The 18,258-nt window shown below is 42.8% G+C and overlaps 2 protein-coding genes across 2 annotated transcripts; both read right to left on the bottom strand.

Annotated features, from left to right (window-relative positions):
- Window positions 1-903: 903 nt before the first annotated feature.
- Window positions 904-1,327, bottom strand: LOC129402268 (protein transport protein Sec61 subunit gamma). The gene has a single exon (XM_055128133.1). The coding sequence runs from the start codon at window positions 1,286-1,288 to the stop codon at window positions 1,082-1,084; it is 207 nt and encodes a 68-aa protein (XP_054984108.1). The 5' UTR covers window positions 1,289-1,327; the 3' UTR covers window positions 904-1,081.
- Window positions 1,328-4,437: 3,110 nt separating this feature from the next.
- On the bottom strand, window positions 4,438-14,749 carry CD80 (CD80 molecule; the record flags this gene model as incomplete). Its single annotated transcript, XM_004606779.3, has 3 exons — window positions 4,438-4,727; window positions 13,362-13,694; window positions 14,728-14,749. Coding segments are annotated over 3 exons (645 nt in total), but the record flags the coding sequence as incomplete, so codon positions are not given.
- Between the last annotated feature and the right edge of the window lie 3,509 nt (window positions 14,750-18,258).

Below are 18,258 nucleotides of genomic sequence, written 5' to 3'. Positions count from 1 at the left end.
TGTCCTTGGATGTCAGCCTCATGTGATGTTATTCTATACTCCACAAATGAGTGCAGTCCTTCTATGTCTGTCCCTCTCTTTCTGACTCATTTCACTTAGCATGATACTCTCCATGTTTATCCATTTATAACCAAATTTCTTTTTTTCTTTTTCTTTTTGCTTTTTGGGTCACACCTGGCGATGCACAGGGGTTACTCCTGGCTCTGTACTCAGGAACCACCCCTGGCGGTGCTCAGGGGACTATACGGGATGCTGAGAATTGAACCCGGGTTGGCCATGTGCAAGGCAAACGCCCTACCCGCTATCGCTCCAGCCCCTATAAGCAAATTTCATGACTTCATCTCTCCTAACAGCTGCATAGTATTCCATTGTGTAGATGTACCAAAATTTCTTTAACTAGTCATCTGTTCTAGGACACTTGGGCTGTTTCCAGATTTTGGCTACTGTGAACAGTGCTGCAATGAACATAAAGTTACAGAGGTCATTTCTACTGTGCTTTTTTGCATCCTCGGAATATATTCCCATAAGTGGTATTTTGGAGTCATCTGGAAGTTCAATTTCTAGTTTTTCAAGGACTGTCCATATTGTTTTCCAGAAAGGCTGGACCAGTTGGCATTCCCACCAACAGTGAAAGAGTGTCCCTTTTTCCCCACATCCACGCCAGCACTGGTTGCTTTTGTTCTTTTGAATGTGTGCCAGTCTCTGTGGTGTGAGATGATATCTCATTGTTGTTTTGATTTGCAATCCTTGATGACTAGTGATGCGTAGCATTTTTCCATGTGCCTTTTGGCCATTTGTATTTCTTTTTTGAGGAAACTTCTGTTCATTTCTCCCCCCATTTTTTGATGGGGTTGGAGGTTTATTTTTTTTTATTTTTATTTTTTTAAATTTCATAAATGTATGTAACAGAGAAAAAGAAGTTTATTTTGAAATTATATTTTAATTTAGGAATAGAAAACACCTTGGAAGAAAAATAGGAAAAAACACAAAATATATGGGGCAAATTTTTACTTCATGAACTTCTCAAAGTCTCACTTCTTCACCAATCCCCAAGATGAAAAACATTCATCTGTAAAGATATTCAGCCACCAACAATTATGTTATTAATGGGGATATGGATCAATTTCACAAAAAAGCCAATAAATCCCATTATAGCAAATCCTATTGCTGTTGCCATGGCAATCTTCTGGAATTCTTTTCTATCAGGCTTGGTGCATCTTTTGACCAGGCGAATTGAGTCCTTCACAAACTGCCGACTTGGCTCCACGAACTGCATTACCTGATCCATGATGTCCGCCTGCACAGAGAGTCTAGGTACACGTCGCACTACTGCCGGAGGTTTATTTTTTATACAATTCTACTAGAGCCTTGTATATCCTGGATATTAATCCCTTATCAGATGAATATTGGGTAAATATTCTTTCCCATTCTGTGAGCTCTTTCTGTATTTTGGTCACTGTTTCTTTTGAAGTGCAGAAGATTCTTAGTTTGATGTCGTCCCATTTGTTTATGTTTGCTTCCACTTGCATGATCAGTGCTGTTTCATCCTTAAAGATGCTTTTAGCTTCAATGTCTGGAGAGTTCTGCCTACATTTTCCTCTATGTACCTTATAGATTCATGTCTGATATTGATGTCTTTAATTCACTTTGATCTGACTTTTGTGCCTGGCATTAGACAGAGGTCAGAGTTCATTTTTTGCAGGTAGCTATCCAGTTTTCCCAGTACCACTTGTTGAAGAGGCTTCCCTTGTTCCACTTCATATTTCTTGCTCCTTTGTCAAAGATTAAGTGCTCATATATTTGGGGGTCTGTGACAGGGTATTCAACTCTGCTCCATTGGTCTGCAGGTCTGTTTCTAGCCCAATACCATGCTGTTTTAATTACTACTGCTTTGTAGTAGAGTTTGAAGTTGGGGAAGGTGATGCCACCCATCTTCTTTTCCCCAAGGATTGCTTTAGCTATTTGTGGGGGTTTATTGTTGAACTCCATCTTGTAAGGGCTGGAGAGCACATACTTGGGAAGTAGAAGGTGAGTTTGATCCCCAGCACCATATGGCCTCCTGAGACTGCCAGAGCAAGGCCTGGAGAGCAAAGCTGGAAGTAGCCACTGAGCATCACTGCATGTGACCCCAAAAATAAAATAAATAAAAACAATTTTATTTTCATCCTTCAACATTTGGATTCGTTTTCTGGGCCACATGGACAGTGCTCAGGAGCTACTCCTATCTTGTTGCTTGAGGGGACCGTGTGGTGCTGGGGATCAAATCTAGGTCTCCAGCATGCAAAGCACACACACACCAGCCCTTCGAGCTATTTCCCTTGCCCCTTATATTAAATTTAGGGTTGCTATTACTTTTATTGCTAGTAGTAATTAGCTGTGTCATGTTCACATAGACTTTGTCCTTCTCCAGTGCTATAATGTCTTTTTCTTTCTCTTGGTATGTTCTGACTACTTACAGACATGTGTGTGCACACACATGCACACAAGCACAGTCTTTGCCTAGAGTTACAGAGGCTTCCCTGCACTCATTTTCAGATACAGGTTATCACCATAACCCAGCATTTGTGGTGGGTAGAAGAGGCCTGGCAAAGAGCCAAGACTGGATGTGACTTGAAATCAGGTGGGACCATCCTTGAGGAAAGTTCTGGAAGCAGAAATTATAGGCCTATTGAAAGCACTGGGGGGTGTGAGGAGGGATGCAGGGTTGGGGGAGAGAAAGGGGGACATGACTGAGTCTGTCTCTCCTAGTCAGGAGCAGCAGCCTCATGCCTTACTCGCCAACCCAATGAGGACCGTGTCAAGTTCACAAGAACCAGAGAATGGTCAGGGACGCACTGTAGGTGCTCAGCCTCAGCTGGCTTCTCTGAAATGCCTTAAAATAGAAGGGGAATAAAAGGGGGATATTATTAACATTTTTGGTCATTTTTCTGGTTTTCAAGCTTTGTGAATAATTTGGCCTTGGCTTCTTGAACTCTTGATTGGCTCTCCCGAAGCCTCCTTGGGCTGCTAAAACACCACACCGTATGGTTTCTATTTGTGACTCCATTGCTTTTGTACACACTTCCTTCAATAGTGATATGCACCTGGTTCATCTGTAGCCCCTTCTCAGTATTCCTTGCTGGACTCCAGGATGCTTGTATCCCCATCCATGTTTAGGCAGACCACCAGATTCCTAAACCTGTGTGTTATTACTACTGCTTCCACTTTGGAGCTCCTGGGTGGTGTTTTCAGGGCTGTTAGCAGGGTGTATACCAGAATCTCCCCTGAGTAAAGGGAGTTCACTCTACTCTTTCTGCCAGATATCGATTGCATGTAGTCTCTTTTTCAGGGACCGAAACACCATTAGTTACCCAAGTAAGAGTAGAGACTTGTCTGGACTCATTGCCCCTATGTGCTACTTGCTAGTTTGCTAGTTTGTATTCAGAATATTTATGAATCTTTTCACCCCCAAATCTGTCTCCTTTTTACTTTGTGGGCCACAACTGGTGATACTCAGGGGTTACTCCAGGCTCTGTGCTCAGGGGCCACTCCTGGCAGTACCTGTGGGACCATATGAGGGTTGACTGTCTATTAGAGAAGTATTAGAGAAGCACTGTACTCTTCCACATTCTGATGGAAGGACTCTTAACTAAATTCTTAAGTATTCAGCCGCAGTAATCATTCTAAAATGAGCATTTGACCATGGTACACCTCCAAGGTGGTAGACTAGAAAATTTTTCTACCGAGAGTATCCCACCCCCACGGCAGAGCCTTGCAAGCTCCCTGTGGCATATTCGATATGCCCAAAACAGTAACAACAAGTCTCACAATGGAGACATGACTGGTGCCTGCTCGAGCAAATCGATGAATAATGAGACATCAATGCTACAGTGCTACATTTTTCTATAAAGCACCAGATTGCACGGAAGGGTATCAGCAGGGTTGGCTTCTACAGACCAAAAGAAACCCAAACTAACAAGAGGCTCTTGCTGTTTATCAGGGAGTCTAAAAGTCTCACAAGTTCTGAGTCATTCCTGGGTTTCTCTAAGAGGCACTCCCTACCCACCCCATGCCTCACTCAGTGTAGCCATAGAAATGTGTTGGAGGAGGAGGAGGAAGCAAGGGCAGTCACAACTATTGTGATGCCTCTTAAAACCTGGTATTGGGACCCAAACATGTCAGGATCCCAAGTGCATGGTCAAGTGAGAACATCTGCGTGGGAAGTTCATTGGACATGTATTTGGATGTCTAAATTTTAGAATGTTTTTACAATAAAATAAAGTGAGTCTACTAACATTAAAATCACACTTCTGTAGTCAGTAACCATAAGTCACAATAACCCTGTTGTAATTTTGTGTTTCTAAAAATACTATCAAAGGTGATCTCCACAAGTCTACATGTATTTATGACTGTTTACACAGTCACAGACCCCCACCACCCCCCAACCCAGGACAATGGTCACTTACTTTTTTGCCAGGTGAAGTTCTGTGACACTTGCAAGTTTCCGTACTTGACAAGACACATGAAGCTGTGGTTGTCTGTCACATTGAAATCCAGTTCACTGCTAATTACGTAAAGCTCAGTTTTGGGGTCTTGAGAAACTGTCGTGTTGGCAGCAGTTAACTCTTCTCCATTTTCCACCCAGGAGAGGTGAGGTTCTGGAAAGCCCCCAGAGGTCTCGCATTGTATCCTTCTGATCTTCGGAGATGGATTTCCAAGGTCAGTTATACTGGGCACATGAAAGTAGGCTGAAGAAAGAGCAAAAACCTGATACTTAACAGTCATGTTCATATCTGTATGTGTATTGTGCATATTGTGGATTTATACTTCCACACATGATCTAGCCTTATTAATTTATTTACCTATTGGTTTTGTCTTGGTGCCCCACCCTGTGATTCTCAAGGGTTACTCCTGGCTCTGCATTCAGGAATTACTCCTGCTGGGGTGGGGGGACCGTAAGATATGCCTGGGATTTAAAAAAACCCGCTTTGGCTATGTGCAAGACAGATAGCCTACCCACTGTACTATCTCTCTGGCTCTGATATAGCCTTATTACTAAAAATGATGAATGGGATACAATTTGGAATTTCTTATAAATCATTAATTACAATGTATAACCCAAAGTCTAATTTTGGTTTGAGTTAATTTTATCAATTTTTTACTTTTTTTTTTTTTGGCCCTATGTGTTCAGGGGCTACTCCTAGCTTTGCGCTCAGGGGTTGCTCTGACAGTTCTGGGGGGACCATGTGGTGCCAGTGATTAAACCCAGTTCTCCTGCATGTAAAGCATGTACTTCCACCCATTGAGCTTTTATATAGTCATCTCTACACTTTTGATGGAAGTGTCACTTATCAGATAATGGAGAAGTAGGTCCATGTGAATAGCTGTTGGCATAGCAATTGTGTTGGTTAGAGAAAAGCAAGAGATGAAATTTGTTCATCTTTTAATGTTTGTTGTTAATTCTGATCATTACATTTATTTTGTCTTGATAAGCCTAGGTCATAGGTTGCAGATTAAAAAGTCAAATATTGGTAATTTTATAATTAAACCTAACACAACTTATGTTTTGTAAATAATCAAGTGGAGGTCTAAAGATACCACAAACAAAGAGTGGTATAACTGAGATTTGAATACACATTTTTCTTATTTTAGACTTTTCTTCTCTTTCTTGCTTTTACTTGTATAACTTCCTTTCTTTTACTTTCTTTCCTTTCCCCTCTTCTTGATCTTTGAGGCATAGAAAGTGGCCCTCTTACCTTTATAAACTCATTAACAATACTATCAGGAACATCTGTGAACTCCCCTCCGACTTGAGAACCAGAACACTGACTGGAACGTCTATAAATCTGCTTTTTTAAAAAAATGTGGGACTATTCATTTTATTTTAGTTTTATTTGATTTACAATACTGTTTATGATAGGGTTTCCTGCAAGCAATGTTCCGACACCACACCCTCCACCAGAGTTCCTCTACCACTGTCTCAGAGTTCTCCCCTCAACGCTCAGACCTTGGTAAGCTCAGTTCTCTGGTGGCCATTTGGCCACTGGCCATTTGTTCCCTTCTTAGACATCATTTTGCATCTGGCCTCTCCTTCTGGCTGACTTTATTCACTATGATTCTCTCCAGATCCATCCATGTAGCAGAAAATTGCATGTGTGAATTTGTGTTTATGTCTTCCCCTGTCCTTACTGCTACTTCTCAAACCTGAGGTAATATCGCCTTAATTTTTTTCTTTATCTTTGTAAATTTTTGTACCTTAAAATTAACAAAAATATTTTCAGTATGGGCTGGAGCGATAGCACAGCGGTTGGCCGTTTGCCTTTCACGCGGCCAACCGTGTTCGATTCCTCCGCCCCTCTCGGAGAGCCCAGCAAGTATCGCGCCTCCACGGCAGAGCCTGGCAAGCTACCCATGCGTATTGGATATGCCAAAAACAGTAACAATAAGTCTCTCAATGAGAGATGTTACTAGTGCCCGCTCGAACAAATCGATGAGCAACGGGATTTTCAGTATACCAGTGCTTCTCAAAATTAATCTTTTAACAAGATACACCTCTATCCAAATTGTATATATGGAGCATTTAAGGATAGAGAGCCTCTTCCTCAGGAATGCTGGAGGAGATCTTTCATTTGTATATTGACCCCCAACAGATGCTAGGGAATGCACAAAGCAAAAATATAGCAAAGGTAGAACACCCAGGAGAGAGCTCTTTTATCTCCTTCTCACTTACTGTTAGACAAGAACTTAAACTTCTCAGCATGGGTGTGGACAACCAGCCCCACCTGCCTCTCATTTAATTTTTTTCAGAATTGAGTCCCACCAAAGATGGAGGATAGCAGAGTGAGAGCAGATTTAAAAACCATTACTTAACCACTTTCTGTCTTCCTTAGTCAGTTCATCTGTAAGATGGTGATAATAACATCCTCCTTCCAGTGCTGGAAGGATTCATGGCAATGTTGTTGCTGGAGAGATAGTAGAGAGGGTAGGACGTTTGTCTTGCTCGAAGCTGACCAAGGTTCAATTCCCAGCACCCCATCTGGTACCCTGAATAGTGCAAGGAGTGATCTGTGAGCATAGAGCCTGGAGTAAATCCTGAACTCTGTCGAGTGTGGGCCCCAAAACAAAGCAACCAAAATTCATGACAATATTAATATGCTTCACAGAGCCTGACATGGAGGAAGTTAATAGACTGAAGGAGGTCGCTCTTAGCTTTGTCGTCTCCTAGAAGATGTGATTGCTTTTATTTAAACCAAGTTGCCAGGTGCCCCTCCCTCAGCCTGCCTGCCCCTCCCCATGAAAAGGGAAGCAAAGGGGAAGTTATGACAAAAGATTCTAATTGACAAGAAGGGCGAAAACTTGGATTTATTTGGCAGCAAAGACACCTTGCTTTTTTTGTGTTTGTTTTGTTTTTGAGGGTCATGCCAAGTTGTCTCAGGTCCTACTCTAGACTCTCTGAGCTTAGGGATCATATCTGGTAGGTTTGGGGAACTATATGGGGTGCTGGGGATCAAACCCATGTTCAAGACAGGTGCCCTACTGCTGTACTCCCTCCTCACCCTCTTCCCTTGCTTTATTGAATGAACTCTCTTCCTGAATTAGGCTTGACATTTTTCTGGACCATTTTTAGTTGACATTATCATTTCCTGCTTCTTTAATTTATTACAAAGGTCAAACCATTACACAAGTAGTTGATATCAAGAATTCCCTTTGTGGGGCTGGAGTGATAGCACAGCAGGTAGGGCGTTTGCCTTGCACGCTGCCGACCCGGGTTCGATTCCCAGCATCCCATATGGTCCCCTGAGCATGGCCAGGGGTAATTCCTGAGTACAGAGCCAGGAGTGACCCCTGAGCATCACTGGGTGTGACCCAGAAAGCAAAAAAATAAAAAAATTTAAAAGTTTTTTTTTAAAAAAGAATTTCCTTTGTTTCTTAGAACAGCAATGTAAAATGTGTTAAAGGTGGGAATAACAAATCCAAATAACTCATATCCTAATTTTTTTTTTTTTTTTTTTTTTGCTTTTTGGGTCACACCCGGCGATGCACAGGGCTCACTCCTGGCTCATGCACTCAGGAATCACCCCTGGCGGTGCTCAGGAGACCATATGGGATGCTGGGATTCGAACCTGGGTCGGCTGCGTGCAAGGCAAACGCCCTACCCACTGTGCTATCACTCCAGCCCCTCATATCCTAAATTTTGGTTTGCTTCTACACTCTATTTTTCTGAAAGCCTATTAAGCCACTAATGTCAGGCATAGTATTTAAAATGATCTTTTCAAGATCTGGCTGCTTCAGAGTGCCTCAGTCCTGTCTCCTAACCCTGCCATAAGGTTATTTATTTTGTATGATAGCTGCAAAAGCCTTGCAAATCTGTGAATCATTAAAGAATTACTCTCAGGGCTGAAGAGATAGTACAGGGATTAAGATGTGTTTGTCTTGCATTCACTACCTTGAGGTTGAAATCCCTGGCACCATATATGGTCCACTGAGCAATATCAGAGGTCACTCCTGAACTCTGATCCCTGACCACAGCTGAGTGGGGTCCCCCAGGCCCCCACCAAAATAGTTACTCTTTTGTATCTCATTTGGGTCAGGATACTGCCTCACATGCTCACAGCCTGCATTCTAGTCCTTCATTACTGCCACTACTTGGATCCCATGGCACTTCCTTCAAGATGTGGCCTAGGGGTCCCTGAGCATAATGTGTGTACTGCATCTGCTGGGGTGGGGGAGGGGTTCCTGTAACCACTTTATCTACTCCCAGAGAAGTATTTTAATCTCTTTAACTTAACTAACAAACAGGAGAAGAACAAGGGCAATCATTTACTGATATTTGCTAACCTAACAGGCTAAGCTTTTACATGTCAACAGAACCACATGACTGAGGTGACAAAGTCTCAAAAGTGGGTTTATCTCAAGGGTTGTTGGTCTAAGACAATAAATATGGAATGTGATGGAGAATCCGGGCTCTCAGTCCATGAGATTCTTGGCCCCCTGACCCCATGCTTCAGGACTGTCTTTTCTTTTCTTTTTTTTTTTCCTTTTGGCCACACCCTCAATGCTCAGGGGTAACTCCTAGTTCTGCACTCAGGAATCATGCCTGTTGGTGCTTGGGGGACCATATGGGATGCAGGGGATCAAGCCCAGGTCTGCTGTGCGCAAGGCAAGCGCCTGACCCACTCTACTATCTCTCCGGCCCCCCTGTCTTTTCTTCCTAATCTTCATTGCACCTCTGCTTCAGACTAGTTGGATCAAGACAACCCGAGAAGAGCCTATAAGAGACACCTTGAGCAAAGGAAGGGCGCTATATGCTGCTCGAGCCCATGTGCTGCTTGCGCCCACATGGCTGAGCACATGTGTTGCCCGAGAACACGTGTTACCCGCATCTCCCTTCTTGAGATGTGTACTTTTATGCTTTCCTATCTAATGCTGGGATATGTGTAGGGGTTCTCTCCGCCCTTGGAGAAGCCCGCATTCTCTCTTGAGTGTGTTACTTCGTCTCTCTTACTCTCTACTCTCCCACTTTTTTCTTCCTCTGTCCCTTCAAAAATCCTCCAAATAAAATCTGTTTACTTCACTGCTTGTCTACTCCTGAAATTCTTTTCTGCAAGCGAGACAAGAACCCAGTAACCTTGGGTCCTGGGTGGCAGAGGCAGATCAGGAGAGAGTGACTGTCTTTCTCCTCCTGACTCATGTCAGCCACTGTGGGGTTCACTGACATCAATGCCATTCACCAATAACTATATAATAATAATAACAACAATAATAATAATAATAATGTACTTGTGATATCACTTTTCTCAGACAACAGGTTTTTTTTTTTCATTTTGGGTCACACCAGTGATGCTCAGGTGTTACTTCTGGCTCTGCACTCAGGAATCACTCCTGGCAGCGCTCAGGGGACCATATGGGATGCTGGGAATTGAACCTGGGTTGGCCACGTGCAAGGCAAATGCCCTACCTGCTGAGCTATCCCTCCAGCTTCACATTTTCATTTTATTTTAAACACTTGAGAGGTGGGGACTACTGGCAGTCTTTTTTAATTGTTTTTGGTGATGCTGGGAATTGAACCCAGGGCCTCACATACACAAGGCAAATGCTTTACCACTGATCCACACCCCTAGTGTCCACTTCCTCCTGCCCGGTGCCCTCATGCCCAAACTTTTGTTGGCTTATTTTTTTGGTGCGGAGAGGGTCACATATGGTAGTGCTGGGGTGCAGTGGGGAGTTACTCCTGGCTCTATGCTCATGGGTAGCTCCCAGTGCTGCTCAGGTGACTAGGTGGTAGCAGAGATCAAACTCAGGCCTCATGCATACAAAATATGTACTCGGTCTGGTGGACTGCCTCTCTGCTGAAGATATTTTTTTTTTTACTATTGAATCACTGTGGGATACAGTTACAAAGCTTTCGTGGTTGAGTTTTAGTCATACAATGATATGGACCCATCCATCCACCAGTTTATATTTTCCAGCACCAATGGCCCCAGTATCTACCCCCCTCTCGCCCTCCTTCCCCCTGCCTCTATGGCAGACAATTTCCTTCTTTTTTGGGGGGGGGGGCTTTTTGGTTTACACCCAGCGATGGGTTACTCCTGGCTCTACGCTCAGGAATTACTCTTGGCGGTGCTCAGGGGACTATATGGGACGCTGGGAATTGACCCCGGGTCAGCTGTGTGCAAGGCGAACACCCTACCCACTGTATTATTATTCCAGCCCCTGACAATTTCCTTCTTACTCTCTCTCTACTTTTGGGTATTATGGTTTCCGATACAGATACAGAGAGGCCATCATGTTTGGTCTGAAGATCATTTTTATTTTGTATTATTTATTCATGAACTTTCATTTTTGTGAAAGGCCACATCCAGAAGTGCTCTGGGGCCCATGCTCTCTCAGGGATCAAACCCACAGCCTCACACATGCTGAGCCATATCTCATTCCCATATTCCTATCAACATCATTATTATTTTTATTGTTTTTGGGGTTAGAGTCATACCCAGCAATGCTTGATACTGATATGTGTGTGGGAGGGTCTCATTCCTCATGGTTCTCTAGGGATTATTGAGTGCCTGTGATCAAATTTTGTACTCCTGAATGCAAAACATGTGCTCCATACCTTTGGACCATCTGCCTGACTCCACATTTTTATTTTCAACCTTATATATTAACCTTATAATATATGATATATTATGACATAAATTATATTTTCATATGTATATTTATCTTATAAAAATTGTCACTGTCACTGTCATCCTGTTGCTCATTAATTTGCTTGAGCGGGCACCAGTAACATCTCCATTGTGAGACTTGTTGTTACTGTTTTTGGTATATCAAATACACCACTGGAAGCTTGCCAGGCTCTGCTGTGTGGGCGGTATACTCTCGGTAGCCTGCCTGGCTCTCTGAGAGGGGCTGAGGAATCGAACCTGTGATGGCTGTGTGCAAGGCAAACCCCCTACCTGCTGTGCTATCGCTCCAGCCCATCTTCCTCCCTTCCTTTTCTTTCCTTCCTTCCTTCCTTCCTTCCTTCCTTCCTTCCTTCCTTCCTTCCTTCCTTCCTTCCTTCCTTCCTTCCTTCCTTCCTTCCTTCCTACCTTCCTTCCTTCCTTCCTTCCTTCCTTCCTTCCTTCCTTCCTCCCTCCCCTTTCTTCCCTTCTTCCCTTCCTCCCTTCCTCCCCTTCTTCCCTTCCTCCCTCCCTTCCTTCCTTTTGGTTTTTGGGCTACACCCAACAGTGCTCAGGGGTAACTCCTGGCTCTGCACTCCTGGCGGTGCTCAGGAGACCAAATGGGATGCTTGGGATCGAACCCGGGTCAGACACTTGCAAGGCAAACACCCTACCCACTGCACTATCTCTCCTGCCCCTCCTTTCTCTTCTCTTTAAACGCTTCACTTCAACCCCCCACCCCAAACCCAACTAAGTATGAATAGGGATTTGATTAACAAATCAATTTTCTTCTCTTTGGAGACCAAATTATATATCCAGTTCTCTCTGACTTTGTAAAACTGCTGTTACACAAGCATTTCAAATGCACAATAAGAAACTATCATTTTAAACATTAGAACATTTTATAACATTTATGAGTCCAGCAGTAATATCAATCCAAACAGTTTGCAAAATACACCTACATTCCCCTTATAACATTTGATGCATGTTCATGAGAATATATCAGTGGAAAAAGTGTTGTTAATAGTTCAGTTGTTATGGACCAGAGTGATAATATATCAGGTAGAGTACATTTTTATTTTCGAAGATATCTTAGCCTTTTAGTGGAAAAAAACCTTTGTTTTACTTTTTTTCTTTTTGAGCCTCAACTGTGGAGAGCCTCCACAGGACCGTGCTTCGTAAACAACACCTGTTTCTTGTTAATTGCACCGTGCTTCGAAGACAACTCCTAATAAGGAAACAGGATGTCTTGCCACGCCCATAAGCTGTAACTAACCTATCAGATGCAGACACGTGGGCGTAAGCAGGCAGCGAGAGGTATATAAGGGGGGAGGTCACCTAGCTAGTGGGTTCTCCCTCATGCGTTCCTGTTCCTGATTTCTTCTCTAACGCATGAGAAAGTTCCTGAATAAATCGCAGCCAAAAGGATCTCCGAGTTGCGTGTTTCTTCGCTGGACGAAGCGGCGCACGACAGTCAACCACCTTGCATGCCGCCCACCCTGGTTCAATCCCCAGCAACCTATATGGCCCCCAAGCCTCTCCAGGAGTAAGTCCTGAGTATAGCTGGGTGGTCCCAAAACAAATAAAATAGTGCACAACTGTTAATATAATAGTCATAGTTAAGATTTGTACAGCTGGTAGGATGCTTGCCTTGTGCAAGCCTGACCCAGGTTTAATCCATGGCATCCTGTATGATCCCCCCAAGCACCATTAGGACTAATTCCTGAGTCAGGAGAACCCCCTGAACATCACCAGCTGTGATTCCCAAAACAAAACCAAAAAAAAAAAAGAAACATATACTGATAGCTATTTCTGGACATCTAGAGAAATTAATTAGGGTTCATTTTAAAACTAAATTGGACTGGAGCGATAGGACATGGGTAGGGCGTTTGCCTTGCACGCAGCCAACCCGGGTTCATTTGCTCCGTCTCTTTTGGAGAGCCCAGAAAGCTACTGAGAGTATCCCGCCCATATGGCAGAGCCTGGCAAGCTACCCGTGGCATTTTTGATATGCCAAAAAGAGTAACAAGTCTCACAATGGAGACATTACTGTTTCCCACTTGAGCATATCGATGAACAATGGACGACAGTGACAGTGTAAAACTAGAAACTCACTTAACCCTAATAAAGTGACATCCATTTCTTTTTATAAAATACCCAGCCAAAACAATCTTTAGGGACACCAAGAGTATGCTGACTTAAAAATCAAGAAATGTCACTGACCTTTGACCAGTAGTTTCACGTTGACCCGATGTTCCAATTTGTATAACCCTCCGTTTGACTTCTGAATGATACAGGTATAGGTGCCATTGTCAGACAGGCGGAGACCCAAGATGGCAATGGAATGGTTATTGCTGAAGTCAGCGATGGTGCGATTCTCATACTTCTCCCACACCTTTACGTTCCCGTTTATGACAGACAGCACCATGTCATTTTGCTTTTGCCAGTAGATACGTGTTTTTGCCAGCTCAAGAGTGGAAATGTTGTAATCGCAGGGTAGAATTGCAATATCGTTGACTGTCTTGTTCACCTGGGAGATGCCTAGGGAGAAATGAACAGAATAATCTTTTCTGTTTATAAATTCTAGATTCCAATAGAAGCAGAAGCAGAAATTCGCAGGTGACAGTAACAGCTAGAAAGTTTGATCAAGTAACTAATCATGATCCAAGAGGTTGATCTCTCATTTATTTATTTATTTATTTATTTATTTATTTATTTATTTATTTTCCGCTTTTGGGGCCACACCTGGCGATGCACAGGGGTCACTCCTGGCTCTACACTCAGGAATTACCTCTGGCGGTGTTCAGGGGACCATATGGCATGCTGGGAATCGAACCCGGGTCGGCCACGTGCAAGGCAAATGCCCTACTCGCTGTGATATCGCTCCAGCCCCTTATTTATTTTTTTAATTTTTAATTTTTTTTTGCTTTTTTGGGTCACACATGATGATGCACAGGGGTTACTTCTGGCTCTGCACTCAAGAATTACTCCTGCTGGTGCTCAGGGGACTATATGGGATGCTTGGAATAGAACCTGGGTCGGCTGAGTGGAAGAGAAACACTCTAACTGCTGTGCTATCACTCCAGTCCCTCTGATATTTATTTATTTATTTGTCTTGCATGCAGCCGATCTGAGTTAGATTCCTCCATCCCTCTCGGAGAGCCCAGCAAGCTACCGAGAGTATCCCGCCCCCAGAGCAGAGCCTGGTAGCCAGAGTTACCCATGGTGTATTCGATATGAGAAAAACAGTAACAACAAGTCTCACAATGGAGATGTTACTGGTGCCCACTTGAGCAAATTGAGGAACAATGGGACGACAGTGCTACAGTGCTATATATATATATATATATATATATATGGACTACTATATATATATGTATACTACATATATACATTGTACTATCTCTTAGTACTATCTCTTAATGTGTGTGTGTGTATATATATATATATATACATATATATATATATACACTCAGAGGTGGTGGTATTTCTGGGTTGTGGTGTAATTCTACTTTAAATATTTTGAGAGAGTGCCACACTGCCTTTTATAGTAAATGTACTTCCAGTACTTTAAAGAGTTGGAAGTCCTAAAGTGATTGCATGAGAAGTAAATTTGAGGGACCAGAGAAATAGTATAGCAGGTCAGGCACTTGCTTGCATGTAGCTGACTGAGTTTGATCCCTAGCTCCACATACTGTCCCTGGACACTGCCAGGACTGATCTCAGAGCACTGCCAAGTGGCCTCCCTGTCCCTTTCCAAGAAATAAATGTGATGTCTATATAATTGCAACAGATTACTAAAACTAGCTTAAGGACCAAATCATTATCATATAATCCAGTTCTTGTTAAGGATTTTTTAAAAATTATGTTTTGGGGCCACACTCTGTGGTGCTTAGGACATACTTCTGGCTCTGCACTCAGGATCACTTCTGGCAGGCTTGGAAGATCAAATGGGATGCTGGCGACCACACTCAGGTCAGCTGCGTGCAAGGCAAGCACTTTATCCACTGTACTATCTCTCTGGTCCCACTTCTTCTTGAGAATCCTTAAATCCTCATCTTAAGTCAGAATATGAACCTTCTCTCAGACCAGGCACATTTTAGTCTTAATACTTTGTTTGTTCTATACAACATAGCACCACTCCTAAGAGAACTTATTCATAATCAACTTCTCAGCTGGGGAGGATAATGATGAACTGAAGGCATCCCTCTCCATCTCTGCCAGGTGCATTTGTTGAATTACTTTATTTTTGGGGCATGTTGTTTATGGTTTTAGCCAGGCGGTAGTGTTGCTCAGGGCTCTCTCCTGGCTATGTGCACAGGGATCACTCCTGGAAGTGCCCACAGTAACATATGTGGTGCTGGGGATGGACCCGGGCCAGATACATGCACAGCAAGCATCTTAATCCCTGTACTATCTCTCTGGCCTCATGCTGAATTGTTATTTACACTCTTGATTATCTCCTATTTTGTTGTTTCTGTGGTTTCTTTTTGAAGAACAAGTACTATTTCATGCGGCACCCCCTAACAATGCTACAAAGCTTATGTATTATTCTTCTCCATTCACATGTGAAGCATTTGAGTCTCAGAGCAGTTGTTGTATTTAATCCTAGGCATTTGCCTAGGATGTGATTCTGTGCCAGGTTGTCTTTCACCATGGCAACTCAGAGCAGGGCAGGTTGAGTTTCCCTCCCCACCCCAGTAGGACCCCGGCAACCGAAAACCTTCAGAACCCAACCTCACAGCCATGCTCAATGCCGCTCTCCACAGGCTCAGATGAGCTTTACCAATAAGTGAATCTGCAGAAAAACCAAGATATGTGGGGCTTGTGACTGAGATCTCCAAGCTTGCTCAGAAGGGGACTGGGCCTCCTCCCCCTAGCTCCTCAGTTTTCCAGTAGCTTGGCAGTCACACCTACAAACTGCCCCTGGTGCTATATAATCTCATCAACGGCCAAGATCCAGAGACTATGAAATAAAGCTCCTGGAGGAGAGTGACACAGAACATCCTGGAGCGAATGTGGCCACATGACTTCTTATACTCGAGCCAACTGATGTACCAAAAGTAGCACACATTTGTTTGGGCTTAACATACATGCTTGTAATCTCTTATACGAAGGCTTAAACAGCTCTAGGATTAAATACAACAATCTTCACACACTTTACCCTTATGGTGGTTGGAAGGTGCACGGTGGTGGGATTAGTGTTTGAATATTATCTGTAATGAACTATTGTGAATAATCCTATAGAAATAAAATTAAATTAAAAAATGCATAAGACAAGTAGGGCAATTAGGCCTAAGATTCCAAGTTCCTGTGATTTCACAAGTATCACAGATGAAGGGAAAGGGATGGCTATAATACAGAAGAAAAAGAGGGCTGTAATTTGAACAGAGAATATATTTGATCCTCATAATTCAAAGATTCTGCATTTACAAGTTTTTCTACTAAAAAATTTATTCGTGATCCCTAAGTAAGTGTTTGTGATGTGTTCACAGTAACCCATAGACAAACTTTGCCCATTCTGGCAAATACTTTCCCAGCTGAGGTAAAACAAGGCAACTCTGTCTTTTTATTTCTATTCTCGTGCTCAAAGTAAGGGTCCATACTATGACCTATATATGACCCATTTTCTCACACTTTGGTTCTTTTTTTATGCTGATTCTTCTGTTTAAAATGGCCTTCAACAGCTGGGATAGAGAAGAGATCACTAAGTCAATGATGGTTGGAGGGATCACTCAGGATGGGAGATGTGTGCTGAAAGTAGATAAAGGACCAAACACGATGGCCTCTCAGAATCTGTATTGCAAACCATAATGCCTGTAAGTAGAGAGAGAGTAAGAGGGAAATTGTCTGTCATAGAGGTAGAGGGAGGGGTGGGATGGGGGCGGGGAGGGATACTGGGGACATTGGTGGTAGAAAATGTATACTGGTGGAGGGATGGGTGTTCAATCATTGCATGACTGAAACTCAAACATGAAATTTTTGTAACTATAGCTTATGGTGATTCAATTAATAAAATAAAATAAAATGGCCTTCAAGGGCCAGGGAGATAGTTCAGCACCACACGTGGCCAAGTGAGAACCCCAGCACAGCCATCATGGTTGCTAGTACCAGCCACCAGTATACAAATGCTCTTTGCTTTTTGTTTGATTGTTTGAGGGCCACATCTGTCAGGGCTCAGTGGTTACTTCTGGCTCTGTACTCAGGGGTTAGTCCTGGTAGTGCACAGTGGATCATGTGGGATATCAGTCTAGAAACCAGGTAGGGAACTGACACCCAGTTAAAAATTTAACTCCACTGTATCATCTTGTTAAACATTTTGAACACCCTGGAGCATGTGGTCCCATTTGCAGCCACATGATATCTCAAACTCTACAACACTGATAAACCAGGAGTAACATATTAGATTTGATGGGATTTAATGTAGAAGGCAACCAACGTTGATTAACAAAATATATACATACAATATATAAAGCCTTAACCTGTAACAATATCTTACTAATCTCTTATATAAGGGCTCAATGGCTCCATGGTGAGATGCAACAATCTTCACTAACTTTCTTCTAAGGAAACATTTTTTGATCATCCTTTTACCAAATAATTTATAACAAGCAACATAAAATAAATTCTATGGGAGGAGGCTTAAGGGATGGTTGGGAAATTTGAAAATAATTGTGGTGGGAAGATGCAGTGGTGTTGGGATTGGTGTTGGAATACTGAATATCTGAAACTAAACTGATGACTTAATAAAGTTATAAAATCAGAAAAATAGGGAAATAAATCAGGTAGACCACATGCAAGGCAAACGCCCTACAAGCTGTACTAACTCTCCGCAGCTATATACAACTTTTGTACATTGCAACAATGACAACAAAGAGAAAAAAGGGGGGGGGGTCAAATTTTAAAATGAAACTAAAAGGAATAAACAGGAGGAGAAAAATCAACAGATGCCCTGACTTGTTTCTAGGCCTAGCCCTGCCACTTACTGATGAATATTTTTTCTTCTGTAAGAAAAAAAGCAGGACCCCCACCTCACACGATTACTGTAAAATTTAATTCAACTAAATGCTAGAGATAGAAAGTCCCTAGAACATAGCAGATCTTCTGGAGCCTTTCCCAC

The sequence above is a fragment of the Sorex araneus genome, chromosome 2 (assembly GCF_027595985.1).
Source record: "Sorex araneus isolate mSorAra2 chromosome 2, mSorAra2.pri, whole genome shotgun sequence".
NCBI classification, from domain to species: Eukaryota; Metazoa; Chordata; class Mammalia; order Eulipotyphla; family Soricidae; genus Sorex; species Sorex araneus.
The sequence above is the reverse complement of the archived record's forward strand: the minus strand, read 5'-3'. Positions and strand labels throughout refer to the sequence as shown.

Coding starts and splice junctions, on each gene's coding strand:
- LOC129402268 (XM_055128133.1), bottom strand. CDS start 1,288: ATGGATCAGGTAATGCAGTTCGTGGAGCCAAGTCGGCAGTTTGTGAAG.